Below are 23,304 nucleotides of genomic sequence, written 5' to 3'. Positions count from 1 at the left end.
CTAATGGGCACTCAGGCTTAACCCATGCGTACACAGTGAAACAGCCTTCAGCACTTAGGGTTGTTCTAGAATGGTATTAATTAAGCAATGGCTACTTTTTTTTTTTTTTTTTAATACTTACTCTTTATGTTTCAGCAGTTCTCTTTGTTGCAGACTCCTACCCAGTTGGCCCTCTTCTTTTGAAGAACTCACTATAAGGGAAGAAAAATAGAAAAATCTTTTCAATATATACCATGAGTTGACAGATACAGCACAGGAAGCTAGAAATAAAAAACAGGGACAAAATGATGAATGGGGATGATTTAACCTATGAATTCCTTAAGTTCACCTAGTCTTGGGATAGCTACTACACAAGACAGACACATTTATGACCAAATGCTAGAACTGTGACAGCAAGTAAATCTCCCCCATGAGCCTAGAGTCTCTTTGGAATTCCATTCTTGCTTAGTAAATTCCTGCTTAGAGTATTAGTATCCCTGCAAATATTAACATTAGCGTTTATGTCAAAGTATTCTTGCATCATGGCTGGAAAACCAAACTTGCTGTTGTTCGTGTGTTAACAAAAGGAGTCAACACTTTTTTCTTCCAGGAATGGATTTTTTTCTTCTTTGTCATATTTGATGTTATTTTTGTCAGCAGACCTGTTAAGACAAAAATATGTTTTCTACATACATCCACCCTGCGGAAGGTACCTCTGCCATATAATTTAGTATCATGACACCCTGCATACTGTTTCTTCTTATTACTTTGGTTCCCCTTCATGAATAATACATGTTTCCTTACAAGGTTACCTCACACTTTAATCCCAACACAGCTAACTCAAGACTGCCCACTGTGGCCTTCTGAACATTTGCTGTTCTGTCTTTCCATTCCTCCCTGTCAAACCCCAGCAAATATTTGAGAGCGCTGGCTCCAGTATAGGGCCTGAATTAGTAAACCCACCAGACCGCATTGTACTTACTACAGGCTCAATTTAGAGTTGCTAAGTTAACTGCAAACCAGCATTATAAACATCTACAGTCACTTGTCTGTTATAGGACTCTTCTGTGTCATGTGGAGATTTCTTCTCTCAAAATGAAATAACCACAATTAATCTCCTCCTGAAGTACATGATGAAAATAGGTCAAACAGACTGCATTGTCAATGTACCTATTTCTTTCACACAACTCTATAAAGAGCACACATTGAACAACTCAGGTACAGAAGTAAGTTGAGTCCTAATCCATGTGAATGATTTGTAAGTATGCTGTTTCAAGGTACTGTGCCGTATTTGTTTGTTTAGGCTGTCTACTTGTTGGCTGGAAGTATTTCATGAGAGTACTAAAAGTTTCTTTATTTTTTTCTCCTACAAATGGACCATATTCTCCTATTCGTGCTGTGCTCCATGATTACAGCAGTCTAACTTAATGGAAATGGGAAGCATCCAATATAAAACAGGACATAATTGTTGACACTACAATATTAATTTGAAATGTCCATAAATTATTTATTGAGTGATAAATCCTTAGCAGAATCAGGTAACTTTTACCCAGTAATTAAAACAGCAGCTGCGCAAGACAGATTTATCATAAATTTATTAGTTGAAAGAGTAAACCATATGATCTCAAGACACTAACGTCTGAATTTTTTTCAGTTTATAACCTATAATTCCATACCAAAATGTAGATAGGAATGCTATACATTTTTCAGTAATTATTCTATTCATTTCCAGGAAGGAGAGGAGGAATATTCTGAGAAGCTTGAATGAAAAGAAAAAATACTGAGCAAACACAATATACAAATTTTCTCACCTTCCATTTGGGTTGTCTCTTTACTCGTATGCTCTGCACCGAAGACTTGAATAAGCTCAGCAAAATTAGCTCTCTTTGAAATGAGTTCTTGGTATGTCCCCATTTGACTTATTCTGCCCTCTTCCATTACTATTATAAAATCAGTGTGAGGCAGGAGCGTTAGGTTATGGGTCACTAATATACGAGTCTGAAACACAATGTTTTCCATATAAATACAAAGTGTATATTAAAATTAGACATTACATTATGATAGCTGAAATGGTGTAATGGAATTTTTCTGGGATTTTGCTCATTTATTTGTCTACTTTATTATTACTATTATTGTTGTTACTTTACTACATTACTCTTTAAATTGCTGATTATAATGTCAAACTTTATGCTTACAGCTACTTGTACTCACCTGTTTCTTAATGTGCATCTTCTGCTTAGGAATGGTTTAGATTAGGTTGTAAAGAGATGAGGCAGATACTACATCTTTTAATATACTACATGTAGTTTGATAGTCTCAATATTAAAACCTGCTTACAAGTCTATCATTAGTAGAGTTCTTGCTTCTGCCAGATACTCATAACCCATGGAGCAGGTAAATTAAGAAAAGGGAGAAGGGAGAGAGGGAAAGTGAAAGACATTTACTTCATAATAATGTATTCATAATCATAAGTATTTTATAGTAATACATGTGTTTTGCAGTCATTGGCCAGCAGGAATAATCTGTACTAATTCATAACACTGAGGAGAGATTTTTTACAAGCTATTTTACCTTCCCACATGAACAGTTTTTTAAATGGTAGAATCTATTCTTTCTGATTCCACTCTCCCCATGGAATTTCTTTGTTCAACAAGAAGCCTTTCTTTCTATAACTTATACTGGCTATTTACTGCAGTGAGGCATCAACAAGGAGCTTCAACAAGGCCAAGTGCCAGGTCCTGCACTTGGGCCACAACAACCCCATGCATCGCTACAGGCTTGGGGAGGTGTGGCTGGAGAGCTGTCTGGAAGAGAAGGATCTGGGGGTTCTAACTGACAAACAGTTGAACATGAGCCAGCAGTGTGCTCAGGTGGCCAAGAAAGCCAATGGCATCCTGGCTTGTATTAGAAAGAGTGTGACCAGCAGAAGTAGGGAGGTGATAGTCCCCCTGTACTCTGCACTGGTGAGGCCACACCTGGAGTATTGTGTCCAGTTTTGGGCACCTCAATACGAGAGGGATATCGAGGTGCTGGAGCGAGTGCAGAGGAGGGCAACGAAGCTGGTGAAGGGCCTGGACAACAAATCCTATGAGGAGAGATTGAGGGAGCTGGGACTGTTTAGTTTGAGGAGGAGAAGGCTGAGGGGAGACCTCATCACTCTCTACACCTACCTGAAAGGACATTGTAGAGAGGTTGGTGCTGGTGTCTTCTCACAGGTGATTAGTGACAGAACAAGAGGGAATGGCTTTAAACTGCAACAGGGGAGGTTTAGACTGGACATTAGGAAAAAAATTTTCACAGAAAGAGTGGTCAGACAGTGGAATAGGCTGCCCAGGGAGGTGGTGGAGTCACCATCCCTGGATGTGTTTAAGGGTCGTTTAGATGAGATGTTGGGGGATATGGTGTGGGGGAGAACTTTGTAGAGCAGGGCTGATGGTTGGACTCGATGATCCCAAGGGTCTTTTCCAACCTGAATGATTCTATGGCCAAGACTGACTACAAAAGGCTCTACTCTGCCTTCTATATGCAGATCACAGCACTCCTCAAACTGCTAGTAAGGAAGAAATAAGTAAATATTATATGAATCTTTCAGACTCCCAGGTCAGGCCAGCTCTCAATCTTTTCTTTTGGTCTGTGCTATGTCTACCCAGTAGGCTTTGAATTGGCACAATCAGTTGTGCTTTTTATTTAGCCTCTTTATTCAGAATAATTTTCATCAACACACTAGGTAAGAGATGAGCTTTTGCAGAATGACTTGACTTTTACTGTGTCTGTTGTATTGTACAAAGTAGCTGAAAACTGAAAAGGAAGCTGCCCTACTTTACCTTGGTTTTTAGGAGACTGGAAGGGCCAATTAGCTTCTCAAAAAGATGTTTCCCAACATGTACATCTACAGCAGACAGGGGGTCATCCAGAAGATACAAGTCAGCATTGCTGTACACAGCTCTAGCGAGACTCACTCTCTGCTTCTGCCCTCCACTGATATTGACACCCTAAGAAAAGAAAGCCAAAAAAATCCACATTTAAATATGAAATACTAAAGATGACCAGTGTATCACACTCAGTCTCATCATTATTTTTTCAGGTAATCAAAGTGAATTTTATTCTAGATATGAAAATAGAAAGGTAACATTTGGATTTTCAAGTAATTAGAGCAAAGTTTGGGGTCTGTTGATTAAATCCCCAATTCAAATGGGCAAATGTAAGGTACTCTGGAAAATTAAAAAATAACTTTTATTTATAGTCATACAGGTGTTTTTACAGTATAGAGGAAACCCCTGGTGAACAGGGCAGGGCTTACTCAAACTTCTGTATAGAAAAGAGCCATTTTAAAAATTAGTAAGAGTTCAGAGCTTGAACAGAAGTTGAGGTCAAATTAAGCAAGCTAAGTAAGGAGATGGGCTAGATGTACTTGGCTGAGCACTGATTACTCAGAGTAAATTATCAAATAGATAATATATAAAAACATAAAAGCCATAACTTAACTTATTGCATCATTACTGACATCTCAGATTCTCACCCTTTCTCCAATCTCTGTTTGGTCTCCATTTGGTAACTGTTCCAAATCTGGCAGTAAAGCACAACACTCTAAAACAAGTTCATAGTATGGCCTATTTAGATTTGCACCGAAGAGAATATTTTCCTGTAAACTGTCATTTTGAATCCAAGCCTGCTGAGAAACATATGCCACTGAACCCTAAAATGAATTAGAAACATGTTCTTTACTTGGGCTTCCTCAATATAGAAAATGGCATTTAAAAGTACATTTTAAATTCCAGGTTTACCTCAAAGTAACCAGTAATTACTTCCAAAACTTGAGCATTATTAAACTCTTCAAATTTTGACTAAGTCAGGTAATAAAAACAATCTGTTGAATATTCCTGTATAACAGCTTACTGATTATTATTATAAGAGCACATACTTTGAATAAAACTGACAGAGCTGGGATTGAGCAAAATCTTTCAGGGAAAGATCTGAGTGACAGACACCCATTGTAAGATTTATATGCAGCAAAATGGGTCTGTATTAGGTATATATCAAAATACAGTTTGATTGTTTGTATTTTTACATAACACGCCATGGAATGTGTCAGCCATTAGAAATTAAGGTTACAGGATAGGAATAATAACTGGAAATGCTCCTAGATCTTTTCTTACATTAAGCTACAGGCCCTGTGAAAATCTATTAATTTTACAACAAATTGATAGTATAGGTACACTTGTTGGGTATATGTCTTCCTTATTAGATTCTACACAGCCAATCTTTTTCCCATTAACTACTACTCTCAGGTTTGGAACATCTCAACTTGATATTCTTCCCCCACCCCTCAACAGTGACAGGATACTGTACTAGATTTCCACAGGAGTGGATTCTTGTTCAACACTTATTTTCAAGGCTGAGACACTTTTTTAATGTTGCCACATCCCCTTGCAACCAGATTAACCAATACTGTGCTTACCCATTGATATTTATTGGCTCAAGCACTGTAGTCTGCCATCAGAGGTTAACTTCCACCATATCTATAACCTATAGAAAACTTCCCTAAACTCTATTCTGTGATAGGGACTTTCGTTGCTCTCTGTAACTACAAGTTAAGCTACAGGGTTTCCTATCACTAGGAGAGCCAGCACCTTAATTCCATCTCTGCCTAAAGTTTAACTTTTCCCTCTATTTCCATATCCTGTATCTTCTCTACACATAAGCCATTGCAAGAAAGATGATCATCTTCTACAACAGTTTATAACTGCTCCAAGTGGATCATGTTTGTACAGCTGTTTCAAAACAGCAACCGTTAGATGATTAGGCTCAATATATGACTTAAACACTCATGATTTTTGCACTGTATCATATAGATTATAAAAAAATGAAAATAGCTTCGCAATCAATTAGATTGAAAACAAAGACAAATTGTTACACTGTTAACAGAGTATTAAAAATCACTGTGTTACTTTGAAGATTTAAGAAGCTGGAGCTACCCTTGACAGTATTTCCACAACTATTGTTGAGAAGGAAAAATTGTACTTTCAGAAGCAGTTCTACTTAATTTAGGTATTGTGGAGTGGGCAGGGCAGGGGGACACAGACAGACAATCTTACTCTTCTCTGAACTGTTCCTTCAAGTTTCTCCATTTCTCCAAGAACAGCTGAAAGAAAAGATGACTTTCCAGATCCAACCTGTCCCACAACAGCAACTAAAGAGCCTTCAGGAATGCTGACACTCAAGCTGGAAATATTGAGGAAGACAAATGAGTTATCCTCTTTGTAAATACTCCATCGTGTATGGGTTGTGGTCACTCTATTTTACCCTCAGAACAATGAGAAATTAGTACTTGAGTTTGCATGTCTTTTGGCTATGCACCGTTCAGAAACTTGCAATAATGACTTTAAGAATAAATTTATCTGCCTGCAAGTTAAGAGGTTATGTTTTTATCTGGTCACAACAAAATGAAACAGGAGACAGTCTAACCAATAAGTGGTGTTATCGTATTGTTCTCAGGCCTGGGGTTAACATTCCATCTTACTCTGACAATCAACTGTTAGACTTCTTATGTAGCATCAACTGTGGCCAATGTCTGATCTTTCTTAAGGAAAAAAATAGCTGTTTGGATAAATAAAAGCTGTCTTTCATAATCTGTATATTTTGCTGTCAAAACAACTACAATATGTACTCATAAACTTTAGCATACAAGGACAGCCATTTGCTGTATCTGTACCCTATGCTATCTGGATCTAACTGTGTTCTGATCTGAAGGCCCTATGCTAAGATAAGCACAGTCCCTTCAGACTGGAGCTGGGAGCACAAATGAAGTAAAGACTGTACCAGACTTTAATGAAGCCTGTACATGATGCTGAAGGCAGCTCATGCCTGGATACTATATTGCAGGCTATGGTGGCTGAGATGTGGATGCTCAATGGCGTGTTATATACTCCACAGCCCTGAGAGGAATAGGGTAAGCAGCATGGTGAGAGGGTTACACCGGGTGGGTTGTAACCTCTTCAGCTGCCTTAGTAAAATTTAACAGCTGTATAGAGCTTATCAAACAGGTTCTTCATTCCACTTACAAGCTCGGTTACTCCATTTCCTTAGTAACCCTCCAATGTGTTCATTGCATAGCAGTTTATGCATAGCTGAATTTACACCTAAGAAATACCTTGTTAAGGAATGACAAACAAAAAGAGGGGTGTTTTCAGGCAAGAGACCACCGTGAGAAAAGCAAACTTTTTGTTTGTTTGTTCTTTCCAAAGGAAGCCACAGCCCAATTTTAAGATCAGTATTCAATGCAAGGCTGCATAAACTACCTTAGCTTACTCGTGGGCAATATAAAATGCTGCACTGACAAAAGAGCATCTTGTTAGTTAATGCTTCCCAAAATGCAATTCAGGAAAAATTGATATTGCAGTTAAACCTTGTGCAAACTGAGGGGAGAGGTGGTAGGAAAGAAGGAATGAAGAAGGAATGAAGAAGGAATGAAGAAGGAATGAAGAAGGAATGAAGAGCACTGGCTTCCCATAGCACTTATACAGTGCTGTCTCGAGGAACACGCACTCCTGTGTGGTTCCTCGTCAGAAAGAGAAAGTCAGATTTGACTTTCCAGAGCACACCAATCACATAGGATATTCTGGAAACAATAATTTATGTTCTTTTTAGTATGTAACATCATGAACTAGTCTGTATCAGAATACATTAAACCTGAACAATATCTCTACAGATATCACATTCTGCCAAAGGAGCTTGTAAAAAAACAAATTAAGAAATATCTTACTTTTTTAAAACTGGCAGGCCATTTTTTTCCCAGCGTAAAGAAGCACCAATAAACCCAACAGCGTGATCTGTTGCAATAAAGAAAAAAGAGCAAAGAGTTGCTAATCCATCCCCTCAGTTGAGTTTCTTAATGATCATTCATATAAACTCATGACCAATTAAAAATTAATAACTCTGCTTACTTCCACTGTAGTTTGTATTGACATCCTCAGGGTTAAGATCCTCGGCACACAGAAAATCCTCTAAACGACTCAGAGAAACCTTGGTCTGCAAGATGAACATATACATATAACATGTATAACATGTCTGTGCTCTCTAAATTTTAAAATAATATTTTAAAAGTTCTGGATAATATGGAAGGACATATTCCGTGTCTTATTTGAAGATAGACAAAAAAGGTGTTTACCTATTTAAAAATTATTTTCCTTAAAGTACTAAACAATCTAAAGTCATGAATAAGTGTATTTTTTTCCTGAGGATTTACTGCTTGGTAGTTATAAAGTAACAGAGCATGCCTGACACATCCAGTGTTAGAAAATATAGTTAATCCTCAAATGTCTGGTTCCTCTGACTCAAGTCAGAGAAAACTAGTTTGTTTTCATAAGCCTGTGGTGAAAACACAGCTTTTTTTTTTTTTCTATTAAGAAATAGCTCACAGTAACTCTCTCTTCATATAATGAAGAAAGACAACATTTACTGTGACTGCATCATGAGATGTCTATCACTGTGGTGTGACAAAGTGAGATGAACTTACGCTTGTGATAATTTTTAAGCTATTAGAGTAAACTTTAGGAAAAGACAAGGCTTTGATCTCACAGTATGCTAACCATAAATGAAATCAAATCAGGATGAGTATCGCCTCACAGTGGTCCCCTTCCTTACAAAACTCTGAGTTGTGTACAAGCTGTGACACAGTACATTCAGCTCATATACCCATAATAGAGTCTGAAAAGGTAGAAGTTCCCAACTCATATAGTAACCCTGCCGGTGTACCATTAGGACTGAAGGTTGCTGATATGGTTTCCTCAGCAGCTCTATTCCTTTTTTTTTTTACTAATTCCTTCAGTGATGACTTGACAAAAACAGTATGGTAGAGTCCACAATGGGTCTCCCCTACTTGGTACCAAGGGCTCCAATATATAACAATGGCTGAGTGATTTAAAATGTGCAGTCCAAATTGTTCATACTTTTATCTTTGGTGGACTATGAAGAATAGAAGTTGAGAGAGTAGGAGCAAAAGTTGAGTCTAGTCCACTGAAGGAAGAAAAGTGAGAAACAGAAAGCTCAGTCACAATTAGGTGTGCTACCCAATTTTCATTCTACTTAAAAGACTGAGAGACATCTTTTAAACAGCATTCATGCTTCTCATTCCATAAAAACACTGTGCAGTTTCATCTCAATAAAATGTAACTTAAAATAATTAAATGACTTAATCACTCCTAGAAATAGATGAAACATGACAGAGTATAAATATCAGCATTTTACAGCACTTGTTCATAATATGTTTACCTGGGCTACAGCAGAGATCACAGGTGGTAAATCAAACAAAGGCAGTCGCAAAATATTAAATAAAGAAATAGATGTAAAAACTTTAGTTGCTGTAAAAACATTCTCTTCGTCCAGATGAAAGAAGACTCCAAATGTAGCCAATGAGACCTTTTAAATAAAAAAATGTAAAAAATATATCCAGAAGCAAAATCACATTGTAACAAAAATTTATACACAAATACTATTTTTGTTTGCGTTTGGAAGGTGTAGGATCCCATTTCTGCTCATGTCAGGCACTCTGTAACTGCTGCACATGGAAATTATTACATAGCTGCAATACTGAGTGCAGGAATACTATAATTTTAGTGAGCAAAAAACATGGCTACTGTGTTGCACCCAACCAGATACACATGAAACTATATGAAATAACTCCCATCTCAGGAATTGGTTTACTCATTTTGAAAACACTCACACATGATGTTTCAGGAAATTAACTTTTTTTTTTTTTCTTCTTGCTATTGCTATGATATTGGACATAAAATAGAATTATTTACTGCAGGTATTTTTATTTTGCCCACTTGGATTTTTTTGCAAAAATCTAGTCAATACTCATCAGAGAATAAGCTGGGTTCTTACACAACAGATACTCAAGTCTTCAGAATTAAGTAAAGCTTAAATTTAACAACCTGTCCTGTGGGGTCTCTTCTGCCTTTTGTTGAGTTTAGGAGTCCTGAACTAAACTAGTCGCAAAGTACAAGGATTCCTAACAAAGTCCTAAATATAATAAGTTGATTATTTCACTGCATTTAATTGAAAATTTGAATTTTTCTCAATCACTGCTTCAAATATTTCAGTTATTATCAAGGTTACAGACTGAAGGATAGCCTTAATCCTCCCTTTCACTATTCCTAATATTCCTGTTCACCTCTTACATCTTGTGAGTTAAGTGCTAGAAAACGTCAGTTTGTGTAACTGAAATTAACAGTGGTAATTTATCCCTAATGAAGGTTCCAGTTTGATCCACAGAATCATTTAGGTTGGAAAAGACCTCCAAGATCATTGAGTCCAACCATAAACCTAACACTGCCAACTCCACCACTAAACCATATCCTTAAGTGCCACATCTACAAGTCTTTTAAATATCTCCAAGGATGGTGACTCAACCACTTCCCTGGGTAGCCTATTCCAATGCTTGATAACCCTTTTGGTGAAGAAATGTTTCCTAATATCCAATCTAAACCTCCCCTGGAACAACTGGAGCCCATTTGCTCTCATCCTATCACTTGCTACCTGGGAAAAGAGACCAACACCCACCTTGCTACAACTTCCTTTCAGGTAGCTGTAGAGAGCAATAAGGTCTCCCCTCAGCCTCCTTTTCTCCAGACTAAACCACCCTGGTTTCCTCAGCCTCTCCTCATAAGACTTGTGCTCTAGACCTTTCACCAGCTTCACTGCTCTTCCTTGGATGTGCTCCAGAACCTCAGTGTCTTTCCTGTAGTGAGGGGCCCAAAACCGAACACAGTGTTCAAGGTGCAGCCTCACCACTGCTGAGTACAGGGGGACGATCACTTCCTTGTCCCTGATGGCCACACTATTTCTGATACAAGCCAGGATGCTATTGGCATTCTTGGCCACCTGGGCACACTGCTGGCTCATGTTCAGACAGTTGTTGATCAATGCTCCCAGGTCCACTGGGCTGCCAGCCACTCTTCCCCAGGCCTGTAGCATTGCATGGGGTCACTGCACTGTGACCCAAGTGCAGGACCCGGCACTTGGCTTTGTTGAGCCTCATACAATTGGCCTTGGTCCATTGATCCAGCCTGTCTGGATCCCTCTGTAGATCCTTCCTACTCTCAAGCAGATCAACATTCCTACTCAACTTGGTGTCATCTGCAAACTGAGGGTGCACTCAATCCCCTCATCCAGCTCATTGATAAAGATGTTAAATGGGAGTGGCCCCAATACTGAGCCCTGGGGGACACCACTTGTGACTGGCTGCCAACTGGATTTAACTCCATTCACCACACCTCTTTGGGCCTGGCCATCCAGTCAGTTTTTTACCTGGCAAAGATACAGCCATCCAAGCCATGAACAGCCAGTTTCTCCAGGAGAATGCTGTGGGAAATGGTGTCAAAGGCCGTACTAAAGTCCAGGTAAACAACAACATCCACAGCCTTTCTCTCATCCACTAAGCAGCTCACCTTGTTATACAAGGACATCAGGTTAGTCAAGCAGGACCTCCCTTTCATAAGCCCATGCTGACTGGGCCTGATTGCCTGGTTGTCCTGTATGTGCCACATGGTGGCACTCAAGATGATCTGCTCCATAACCTTCCCTTGCACCAAGGCCAGACTGTAGTTGCCTGGATCCTCCTTCCAGCTCTTCTTGTAGATGGGTGTCACATTTGTTAACCTCCAGTCAACTGGCACCTCCCTGGTTAGCCAGGACTGCTGATAAATGATTGAAAGTGGCTTCATGAGCACTTCCACCAGCTCCCTCAGTACCCTTGGGTGGATCCCACCCAGCCCCATAGACTTGTGTGTGTCTAAGTGGTATAGCAGGTTGCTAACCATTTTCCCTTGGATTATGGGGCCTTCATTCTGCTCCCTGTTCCTGTCTTCCAGCTCAGGGGGCTAGGTAGTGGAGAACAACTGGTCTTACTATTAAAGACTGAGGCAAAGAAGGCATTAAGTACCTCAGGCTTCTCCTCATCCTTTGTCACTATGTTTCCCCCTGTATCCAATAAAGTATGACGACTCTCCTTAGCTCTCCTTTTGTTGCTAATGTACAGAAACATTTTTACCATCTTTTACAGCTGTAGCCAGATTAGGTTCTAGGTGGGTTTTGGCCCTTCTAATTTTCTCCCTGCATAACCTCATGACATCCTCGTATTCCTTCTGAGTTGCCTGTCCCTTCTTCCAAAGTTCATAAACTCTCCTTTTTTTCCTGAGTTCCAGTCAAAGCTCTCTGTTCAGCCAGGCCATCATTCCCTGCAACTGGAAAGATAGAGGAGATCACTGCTTGTGCTCCTGATCCCTTAACCAGTTGTCCCAAGGCCCTGAAGTCTCTATTTAACTTCCAATGGAGTTTAACAGAGGGATTTAAAGATCCAAAGATCTGAATGGATTCCTGATAGAATTCCACTGAAACAAAGCTAGGATGAATTTGGTTCATATTTTTTGTTTTTTTCTTTTTCATGTATTTAGAAGTTTCGTGTTTGAGAGGGTATAGCCAAAAATTACAGATCAAAAATGCATTCCCTTAAAACTTAGAAAAGGAGGAGTATAAACAAGGTAGTTGATTTCTATGCAATAGAAACAGTATGATTAAAACAGTGAAATTAGATTCGTGAGCTTTGGATTTGGTTTCTGACTTTAACAGAGGTCTTCAAAAGCCTGGTCAATTCATAACCTCTCTCATCCTTCTCCAGTCATATACATACTATTAGAACCTGAGAATTCAAATATACTGTGTTGATAAATTTAATGTTTTGAGATACTGTGAGGCAACATTTGTGAGAAATTCAGCTACTAAAGCATTAGGGAACATGAGAAACAGTCCTGCACGAATTAATATTTTTTAAAAAAACAAACCATAAAAGGAATACACGTCAATGTTAGCGTAGAGTAAGTCGTCAGATACCCAGATGACTTCAACACATCCACTTCACGTTCTCTAATGCTCATGACTTTCCTTTGATACGCAGATTCCCATGCATAAAGTTTGAGGAGCTAGACAATCAAACAAACATATTTTAATAAAACAGAAAAGCAGTGACTATACTTCAGAAAATAAGCTTAAGTTGCAAATGTCATTTTCAAATATTCAGCAATACCAAACTACAAAAATTTGAATGTTTTACAAATGAAAGCAAGACTTAAGATAACTCTAAATTAGGTTGTTCTTATGGAAGACATACTCTAGTCACTCTTAATTCTTCAGATTTCACCTTGTCCCTTATGTATCAGAAATGATGGGCTGGTTTATTTCAAAACAGGATAAATAACAAAAATCAAGCAACTTTTAAAAGTACTTTTCTTCTACGCTAAAATTACACTCTGCTAAAGGCTTTTGGATATCTATTAACATATTTTACATTCTCATTAGAAATGTGGTAATAAAACTGATGCACCATGTATAGTAAGTTTTTCAAATCAAATTAAACCAGTAAATATTTTCCAAAAACACTTTAAGCACCTTATGTTAAAACGTTTTCTCTTCTAACTTTTATCATTATCAGCTGAAATATTACACACAAAACCTTAGTTTTTTAAATAACTTACTTTCTATCTTTACAACAAAAAACCCAAAACCCTTATTAGCTGTGGCATTACCTTTATTCCATGTAACATCTCACTCAGCAGCTTGACTTGTTGATCCAAATATCTCATTTGGCTTTTCTGGTTAAAAGACAGCAATGTTTTAATTTTTCAATGAGGAAAAAAATTTGGAGAGTAAAATATGCAGTGTACTGTACGCAATAAATACCTTTTATGCTATTTTTACCTTGCTGGAAAACAAAGTAGCACTGCGACATAAAAAGGCCTGAACCATAGGCCTCAAACCAAAGCTTGAAGCATAGGTCTCAAACCAGAATTGACTTCTGAGTGAACCTCCTGACCCAGCATCCTTTCAGCTTATGACCATGGTAATATCCTCCGAAAGCTATAGATAAAGAATATATCTTTTTGGACCCTAAGCCAACTGTTTCCTAGAAGACAGGAACTCCTCAGATGGACCCGGGATCCTGCCAGATCCAGGATGCACCCAAGTGAAGTAAAGCCAACCTACCACATGTTTTTGTGCTTTTTTTATTTATATATATATGATTTGTTTGTTAAACTGTATAAAAGCAGGACCCTCTCACAGCGAAGATGGAGACCTCCCCTACGAGTGGACGCACTGTGTAGAACCTCCTGATTGCTGGGAGCGGTTCTCTGATCCTTCACTGTGACAGGGCTCCCCAGCTGAAGCACAGATCTGGATGATGGTAAAGTATTAGAGCAATTGGTGATGTACCTTTCTTAATCACTATAGCTAACTCTATGTGGATGATGGTCAGGTGCATGATCATTATTCTTGCTTATTCTTTTTGCTGCTTTAAACTAAAGCAAAATAAGCTTATGTTTTTAACTTGGTGTCTGTGTCCTTTCTGTTGACCTCGTCAATTGGCAAAACATACTACAGTTATATCATCTTCAGATAGATGTGGTTAAAAAAAATAAATCATTAGATAGGATAAAGGATTAAATACATTAAAATAATATTTTTCTCTTAAACTATCTTAAAAAGTGCATTTCAGTTTTTGTCCTTTTTATTTTTCTTCACACTGAATTAAAATTTTAACAGGCTTTCAGTTTCCAGGGTGTTCAGGGATGATAATATGGTTTTAATCTTCAAAATCACTAAGCAGGTAAATACAGACTCAGTAACAATATAACACTATATATACACATACGCAAATATATTCATAATGCGATATGGATATAAAACACTGTATACGCATATTTGTATATATACAGGAGTAGGAAGAAAGTTTCCTCTGCTACTGATTAAAATATTGTTATTGAAAGAACCAATGAAAGAAACACGGCAGTTGTTCTCACTCCTTCAGTATACTCAGGCTCTTCTGCATCTCACATTCCTAAAATAATAATTAACAGCCTCTTTAATGTTTTGAGTCTTAGTCATATATAACAAGTTGCAAACTTTTAGACAGAATTATTTTATTGTCCTTTGTATTTCTTCTCTATCTCTCATATCACAGTAGGGATCTAAGTACATTTGTAGCTGCTGTACCTCACCTGCAAAAGAGGTAAGAGGGTTTTTTGGGTTTTTTTCAACGTCTCTAAACTGTCACAGCCTTACAAAAGAATTAATGGAGACCCAGAGTCTTCACTGCATGTGGCACCATCAAAGGCAGAATAAGACAGAGAGAAATAATTGCCATGACAGCAGTGCAAAATTTAGGATTGTAGTTATTTTTTTTTTCCTGTGGAGCTTACAGAAACTGTCATAGTAACAGGCAATACAGTGCCAAGAGAACTGTAGCATCAGAGAAGCAGAAAAGAAATCAGAACACCTGCTGTACTTCTATGGGAATTTCCATAATCTCAGGAGAATGTGCTAAATTTGAGGGAGAAGCTTAGCTTGAATAATAAAAGTGAAAGAGGGCCATAATCCTACAAAATCCCTCATTTAATGGAATTAACTTATGTAATATGCAAAAACATAGCTGTATCCTAAATTGAGTCATACAAAGTTTTTACTAATACAAAAGTATTGTTTTCAATACAATGAAAATTTGGGTATCCAGCCTAGATACTCGTTTAGCTATCAAACATATGGCTTTCTTACTGCAGTTATGCTTCCTCCCTCAATGAAAACCAGCTGTGGCTTAGTGTGTTTATTTTTGGGGGTTTAATTTAGATATACCAATAGCATTCTTATACATGCATAATTTACCCCCTGCTTTATGACAACCTAACCTCTCCTTACTATGCTTATTTAAATATCTCACCTTTAGTCTTTTTACTTTGGCTGCAATAAGTGCATTTATAGGTATAACCAAAAGAAGCAGTGCAACACCTGCTAGGACTGATGGGCCAAGTTCTTTCCAGAGAAAAACGACAGCCATGATGATCTGAAAAGGTGCTGACCACAACAGGTTGATGTTTACAGTTAGCTCCATGAGTTGCTGAGCATCTGCTGACATCAGGTTAACAATTTCCCCAGTTGTATAGTTTTGTCGTGAGGAATTAGCTAAAGTTAAGGCCTGCAACCAGAAAATACAGAGGTCAGAAAAATCAACAATTTTGATGGGTTTAGCTGGCCAGAAGAAGCTAAAAGGACAATAATTAGAACTCAGTGAAACAGATTTGCAACTCTTTACAGTAAACAGTACAACACAGCCCAAAGAGGGCTCAGAAAGCCTCAGCTTTGGCCTAGCTTAGAATCACCCAGTGCAGGAACCAGCAACAGCAGGCTTCACAGCAAACTCATGTACAATCTCAGTGTGGCAGGCAGATACCACAAGTCTCAGGTGTCTCGGGACTGACACCCAGACAAACACACGCATTCTCTCTCCCTCTCTGTGTTAGTGCCTCATATTTTTCCACTGTGTCACCTGCAACTCCTGCATGTAACAAGACAGTGCTGCAGCAACTCACTCCACTATCTGTCCCACGTGCAAAGCACAACCTGACCCAGTATTCAGTAATCAACTCTACTCCAAGAGAGGACGAAACTCTATCGCAACCCTGTAGCTGTGAAAACTTGCCAGAAGACATGCCCTCGCCAACCAGAGCCTCTACTGTCCTGCTCATCATCTGATGTACTGACACACCTTGATATGCGACTGGAGAGAACAAATTCCTTTATTTAACTGATTTACAACTTACAAATAAAATTTTGCACGCTGGTCCAGAAAATGCCCAAGATGTTCATGTCAAAAGATCAGTTTGACTCTCTTGAGAAAAGAGACTGTATTTTACATGAACAAAGACAGTGACTTATTTCAGATTTGGATTATTTTTTTGCTTCCTTAACTTGTGCTTAATAGTTAAACACTGCAGTAAAAATACCGACATGCCATGTTCATAACAAAGTAAACTAAAGGTGCAGTGCTGAGAAACCAGCTTCATCTCATATGCTACACATTAACAGCATAGTAAACGTTTTTATGTTTTGCAGGCCAGACAGCTACTTTTACTTCTACATTATTAGCACCTGAATTTCTTGTAGCTAATAATGCCGCCACCTCAGCATATCTTATGAAAGGTGGGATAAGTTATAGACGATCTCCACAGCAGTTAGCCATCTTTTATACATCTGAAAAACAACGAACCTACTGGGTATTCAACTCAACAGAAAACCAATTTCACTAAAATCAGGGGGAAAATTTCAACCTCCAAATGAGACCATGTGGCAAACTTCAGCTTCTTATATTCACTACTACTATACAGTAAAAACAGTGATCACGTATACCCTTACTTTTTCCCAGACATCCAACCTAGAAAGTTTTCCCAGTTCATTCTGTAAATTTGGGAAATTAACCCATAATCAAAATAGGAAGAGTTCAGTTTCTACATATATCTCCAATACTGTGTCTCTACAGGTGGCTGACAAAAGTATGTAATTTCAGGATTAGAGTCTTACAATAGAAATGCTGCTGAAAATCCAAATTATTGTAAGTAAATAATAATCAAAATATAAAGTCAATCTGTTAGCCTGTCACCAGTGTATAACATCTTGGGTTTCGATCGTGCTGGTAAGCACACTGTCCTTTAACACTGTGTTTATTTCAGTTTTTGTTTTGAAAGAAAAGTAGAAGAAGACATGATTACCTTTTTGTATATCAGGCCAACAACCGCAGTCTTGATTTTGACTGCAGTAAGCATGTTGTTACGCTGGTATAACTGATGGAGAAGGGTTTGTGAAAGAACTACGAAAAACAGGGCAATAGCATAGACATATCCACTCCTGTATGAACTAGGATGATTTTCACTGACCATTATCATTGCTCTGAAAATGAAGGAAAATAAATTTTAAATTCTGTGCATTAAGTCAACAACCAACAAGAAAAAGTTCAATAAACTGACATACTGGCAACTTGGTTAACTAAATCCATTTTGGCTTCAGATATGGTGGAAGATCACAAAGAAATACGATGTTAAAAAAAGGCAAGTCTTATCTCTGTTTTCCAATTTGTTAGCTTAGAAACAATTCTCAAGTACTATTCTAGACACGAATGTCCTATTGCTGACTTCACTGACAATGGAGTACAAATGAAGAATGGCATTAAAGAAAAAAAAAATTACATTAGATATTTGTACTTAGAAAGACTTCAACTACCCACCATGAAAGTGAGAGAGAAGAGAAAATCTACAGTAAAATTCTTATTTTTGTGTTAGTAAAGGGTTATCTTAATAACCAGCAACTGTGATGTCTTAAAACAGATTTTACAGTTAACAATTTTGTTCAGGATTACACTGATTCAGGGTATAGCTTGGAGGTCAACAATAATTCTGTTCATTAACTCTTTTCTTTATCAACACAAAGATATTTGATAAATTCTTAACACCTCTGTGGTAAGCAAAGTTTCTAAAAACCACTTCCAGCAACCTCATGGTATCAACAACATGATTACAACAGTCATTCCAGTTTTCCAGTAAATGCTGAAGCTGCAGATATTATTATATATTTAGTGGGGTTTTTTTAAATAGAGATGGAAAAATACTGACAAAAAAGCGGGGAAGTTAAATATCACAGTGGTCCATTTTTTTTAACATTTGGGTTTATAATACTGTGCAATTGAGTTTCTGCTGGTTTTGTTTCAGTCCTTTGGCTAAGAAATTCCTGATCTTTTTGAGCTTTCCCTCATTAGATCATTTTCAAATAATCACCGGAGCAGGGCGAGGGTGAGAATAAAATCTTTACACATCTAAGGTGTTGCTTAGTTTGGTTTTGATACTGGTAACACTTTAGCTTTATTATTACTGTTATTCTCTGAACATCAAGTGAAACACATTAAAAACTTACTTCATTATTTGTGGACTCATGAAAGCCAGAATGTCAGCTGTAAGTTTCAGAAATGCAACTTTAATCAATAAAAATTTAAATGCTTGCCATAATGGCAAAATCAAAGATGGTTTATGGAAACTTGTTTTCTTAAATAGCATTCTTCTGATGTAAGAAGCCTGCAAGATTACAAAAATACATGCAGAATTAAGAGAAAAAATTATTTTTGAACTTCACTCATATTTACAAACATAAAATATGTAATATTAGTGTCCATCTAAGACCATCATTGTACTTATGATCTGAAAAAGCGCATTTCCTACAGTTAGAAGAAAAGCTTTTTTAAGAAATGAAGTCTGGTTTTATTCAGCCTGGCTAGTAGTCTTTCAGGAAAGGATATAATTTCTAGGGTTGCCCCAATCATTCACAAATATAATTAGAAAATAATTTAATCCTCAAATGATTATTACAGATAAAAAAAATTGTATGATAAAAACAGAGGTAAGCTTCAATACAAATGCATTATCATTTATAGCAGGCTTAGAGCAACTTTATATTTAAGGTTGTATAACCCTTCTGTTCTTTCAGAATATTTTCAGTTGTCAAGTAACTATTTTTTTTCAGTTTGAATTTAGCTCAAATAATTGAAAATATTCTTACAAGGACTCAAAAAAAAAAGAGTTAGCCTTTCTTAATTATCACAGTGATGAAGGATGGGGTATTTTTTACAGATTACTTGAATAATAATAACAATATCTGAAGTAAAAATTATCCTTCTTGGAAAATACTTTTGAATGCTTTGGTAGAAAGGGTTTTGGTGTGTATACCATCAGTGGAAGGAAGGGCAAACCTATAAATAGGTAAGAAAAATACTGAAGAGATGCAGTAAGGTCAGACTCTGCAGGAGCCCTCTTCTCAATAAGTCATTAAAAACCAAAAGCTACACTCTTACTGGTCTTACAGGTTAGGTCCTTTCTCCTGTGAACTTCCTAACATTACAGAGCTCCTAACATTACAGAGCTCCTCCTACAACAACAAAATAAAAACTGTGTCTGAAACTGTCAAGAATTTACATGAAAATCACACAGGGTAACTCAAGCAAAAACCCCAAAATATCTGTAAAACTCAGTATTGTTAAAACTAAAGAAAACTGGAATCTGTTCTGTATGTTCTATAAGCCAGTGTCTGTATAAGCAAGCTGACAATAGACTTCTCTACCTATCTGAAATACAGGTGCAAAGATAAGACACAGGGAAACAGAGAAGTTCAGAGAGGAATTAGTTGGACAGTTTTGACAAAGATGGTAATCAATCATCAAAGTAAAAGCCACGGTAGATTCCCTATCAGTCACAGTAGATTCCGTATCACTTGAAGTGTTAAAATGTAACTAGGTATCTTTCTAAGAAGTAAGTTTGAACTTAAACGATTTAGAAGAATCCCATAGTCACAGTCAAGATCATGGATCACAACACCAAGTGGCTTTTGTGATCCACAAAATTTCGGCTGTTCAATAAACCACAAGATTTTAGAAATCTTCTCCAGTTTCTAGACTCCCAAATTTAGAAAAGGATATTGGCAGAATTATAGCTACCTTTAATCCTGTGGTAGACTTCCGGATTTCTTTTCTCCATTGCTTTTCAAAGTTAGGACACACACTGTATGGTGAATCAGTTTCATTCACTTCGAACAGGTCATCCCTTTCCAATGGCCTCTTATAGCCTATAGATATAAGTCTGAAAGAAAGCAATGAATTTAGACAGCATGAAATACAGCAGACAAAACACGCAGAACTACTAACTCAAAACACTAATGATATAATTGAGTGTATATAAATAAACTCTATAATCAAAACAGTGTATGTAATCCTATAAAGTCTACAGACTAAATAGTGGAACATACTTAGTCACCTTAAGCACACTGAAATTCACCTGAAGTAAGAAAAGCCCAACCAGATTGTCACACCTGAACAGCAAATTCTGAGGAACCTTTGTACCTCAGAATCTGTCTACATTTCTGATCCTGTATTTCTTTATAGGAAAATATACTATTTCATAAACAAGCATGTGTAGCATCATTACCCACTTAGTATTGTGATCTGGAATGAAATACCTTTTCTATCACAGGACTGCACTATCACAGAATCATAGAACTATTTAGGTTGGAAAAGACCCTTAAGATCATCTAGTCCAACTGTTAACCTAACACTACCCAGTCTACCACTCAATGATGTCCTTAGGCACCACATTTACACCCCTTTTAAATATTTCCAGGGATGATGACTCATTATCCTGCAACTCATCTTTAACACAGGTAACAACATTAAACTACTGGATTTCAGCATAAGTACAATGGAACTTTCCTTACCACAGATCTTCAGCTCTTAAAATTTTAACAAAGAGCTTTTACCCACTTAAGTGTCAACAAACTGGTCTTAAAAATGGCAAAATAAGGCTGATAAATACACTGAACCTAAAGGAGCTCTGAAAGAAAAATAGCTGATTTGGAATTTTTGACAAGCATGTCAGATTTATGACAACCCAAAGCAAACCGTGCCATGCCATTTCTGAGGTGGGGGAAATGCAAAAGGATTCATGTTGACGATGTTCTCTAACTTAAAGGAAATCCCAAACAGCTAGAAATTGACGAGACACACATGCACGGCCACTGGAGTGTGTGTTCTGTCAGCGGCAGCCCTAATGCTTTCAGGCTGGTGAGGATTTCTCTCCCTGAGGGCTGCAGCACAAGGGCAGTTTCTATCCTCTCTGGTGTGCACTGCCAGTGCGCCATTCCTGTGCCGGTCAGTGCCAGCACTGGGCTTGGGGCTAACGTGTGTGCCATTGTGCTTATCACAGGACAGAAAATAAAGACTCAGGAACACTTTTTTGAAGGTTGTAAAATTCTGGTGGGGGTGGACCTCACTATCCCCAAGGGCCTCCCAAATATCTACTGAAGCTGTAACTTTAATACAAAGTGCTGTTTTGCTGATTAAGGATACCAATTAAACTTGGACACCAGAGTGAAAAGAGTAGGCGTACTTTACTAGTGATAACCAAGTAATGTAACAGCGTAAGAAGAAGCAGAACAGTGCACTTAAAGCAACAAACAGGAAAATACAGGGTAATGCATCAAATCATTACTACATGAGAGAGAGAGAATAGTGATTAAGAGAAATACATCACCACTTGCATATATTATCATCATCATCCAGACCCGCAGACGCTGGGGAGCCCCGGTTACAGCGAGGATTTGAAGAGCCTGTCCCGGCAAGTGGGAAGTCCTATGTGGTGTGTCCACCCATAGGTGAGGCTTCCAAAGTCGCTGCAAACGGGTCCAGCCTTATATACCAGAGATTGACAAGCCAGAATAGCTGGCACCTTTGTTTTGAGCGGAAAGTTTCTGGTTTCATTCTCCTGTTGGATTCCACCCGAAGCCTGGCCAGGGCTCGGAGGGGGGAACCAAGGGAGTTTCTAACAAGGCCAAATACTTGGGTTCTCAGCCTTGAACAAGGCTGCGAAAGGGAAGTTGGATACCTTCTCTTCCCTCTACTGATTATATTTTGTCTTTCACTAGCGAGTTTACATATTTTACTAATGACTACACGCCAAGTTAGCAGCTTCAGCTTGGGGCCTGTTGTTCAGGCTGCAGTATTTCAATGATTTAGCACTTTTTTACACCAGCATAAATAGGTTGTTATGACTTAATACAATACCTACTAGCATAGTAGCTAGTTACAGCATATATATTAGTTATAAAATATACTGTTGTCCAAGCCTTAGCACTTCAAATGCATTTGCCTTAGGCTTGATAAATTAAGGCAAAAATAACAGAGCTTCTCACTAAGAGCGCCACCTTTGAGACAGACGAGGAGAGCAGACCAATTGGTACTCGAGTGGAAACTGTTGTTTAAGAATTCTGGGTAACTCATCTCAATGCTAGAACTCACTGCTGCCAGAGGATAAATAGATCTAGCAAATGCCCTCCACACCGTAATCTCTCGATTGCCTGAATTCTAAAGAAACATAGTATAGCATTATGGGTTTATTATCTAACAATTAATTTCAGACTTCCTCATTTAGATTGCAAGCACTTAAGGCGAGTATATATTAGCCATAATCTATTGTGTTTGCTTGTGAATGGAAAGAGGAAACATAGCTAATGTTCACAGTATTAGCTTAATTGCATCCAGTTATTTAATAGCTGAATAAGCTCTCACTGAGGAGAATTGAAATCCTTTTTTTTTTCCCTGTCTCTCTTCTTTTGTTAAACATTGTGGAATTGGTTAAAAAATACAAAGGATAGCGTAGCTTGAACATTTGGGTGATCACTGTGACATAATGAACACAAATATCATATACAAGTCCTGCACTCAGTACACTGCATAACTTCCTAGAAGAACTGAAAATTTGAACATAAGGACTGGTAAAAACCAAAGCTACTCTGAAACGGATGGTGAACTTCAACAGGGCCAGAGTTTAACCAAATACTCTGAATCCTTGAAACAATCTGATTGTTTTGTCTCAGTTTATTAATAGCAAATACCATTTTCAGTTTTTCTTT

The 23,304-nt window shown here is 37.8% G+C and overlaps 1 protein-coding gene across 1 annotated transcript in view; it reads right to left on the bottom strand.

Moving 5' to 3' along the window:
- The window catches only part of LOC141938986 (multidrug resistance-associated protein 1-like), a 39,849-nt gene that overhangs the window by 14,503 nt on the left and 2,042 nt on the right, over positions 1–23,304 (bottom strand). Inside the window, exons 3-16 of the mRNA XM_074858023.1 lie at positions 20,339–20,480; positions 18,769–18,926; positions 17,574–17,751; positions 15,749–16,003; positions 13,563–13,628; positions 12,822–12,959; positions 9,250–9,396; positions 7,923–8,007; positions 7,742–7,808; positions 6,075–6,201; positions 4,499–4,675; positions 3,804–3,971; positions 1,791–1,977; positions 122–191 (exon numbers count right to left, since the gene is read on the bottom strand). Coding sequence (XP_074714124.1) covers positions 122–191; positions 1,791–1,977; positions 3,804–3,971; positions 4,499–4,675; positions 6,075–6,201; positions 7,742–7,808; positions 7,923–8,007; positions 9,250–9,396; positions 12,822–12,959; positions 13,563–13,628; positions 15,749–16,003; positions 17,574–17,751; positions 18,769–18,926; positions 20,339–20,480 — 1,965 coding nt within the window. The remainder of the gene's footprint in view (positions 1–121; positions 192–1,790; positions 1,978–3,803; positions 3,972–4,498; positions 4,676–6,074; positions 6,202–7,741; positions 7,809–7,922; positions 8,008–9,249; positions 9,397–12,821; positions 12,960–13,562; positions 13,629–15,748; positions 16,004–17,573; positions 17,752–18,768; positions 18,927–20,338; positions 20,481–23,304) is intronic.

The sequence above is a fragment of the Strix uralensis genome, chromosome 2, assembly GCF_047716275.1.
Source record: "Strix uralensis isolate ZFMK-TIS-50842 chromosome 2, bStrUra1, whole genome shotgun sequence".
In the NCBI taxonomy this organism is placed as follows: Eukaryota; Metazoa; Chordata; class Aves; order Strigiformes; family Strigidae; genus Strix; species Strix uralensis.
This window is presented reverse-complemented; position numbering and strand designations above follow the sequence as displayed.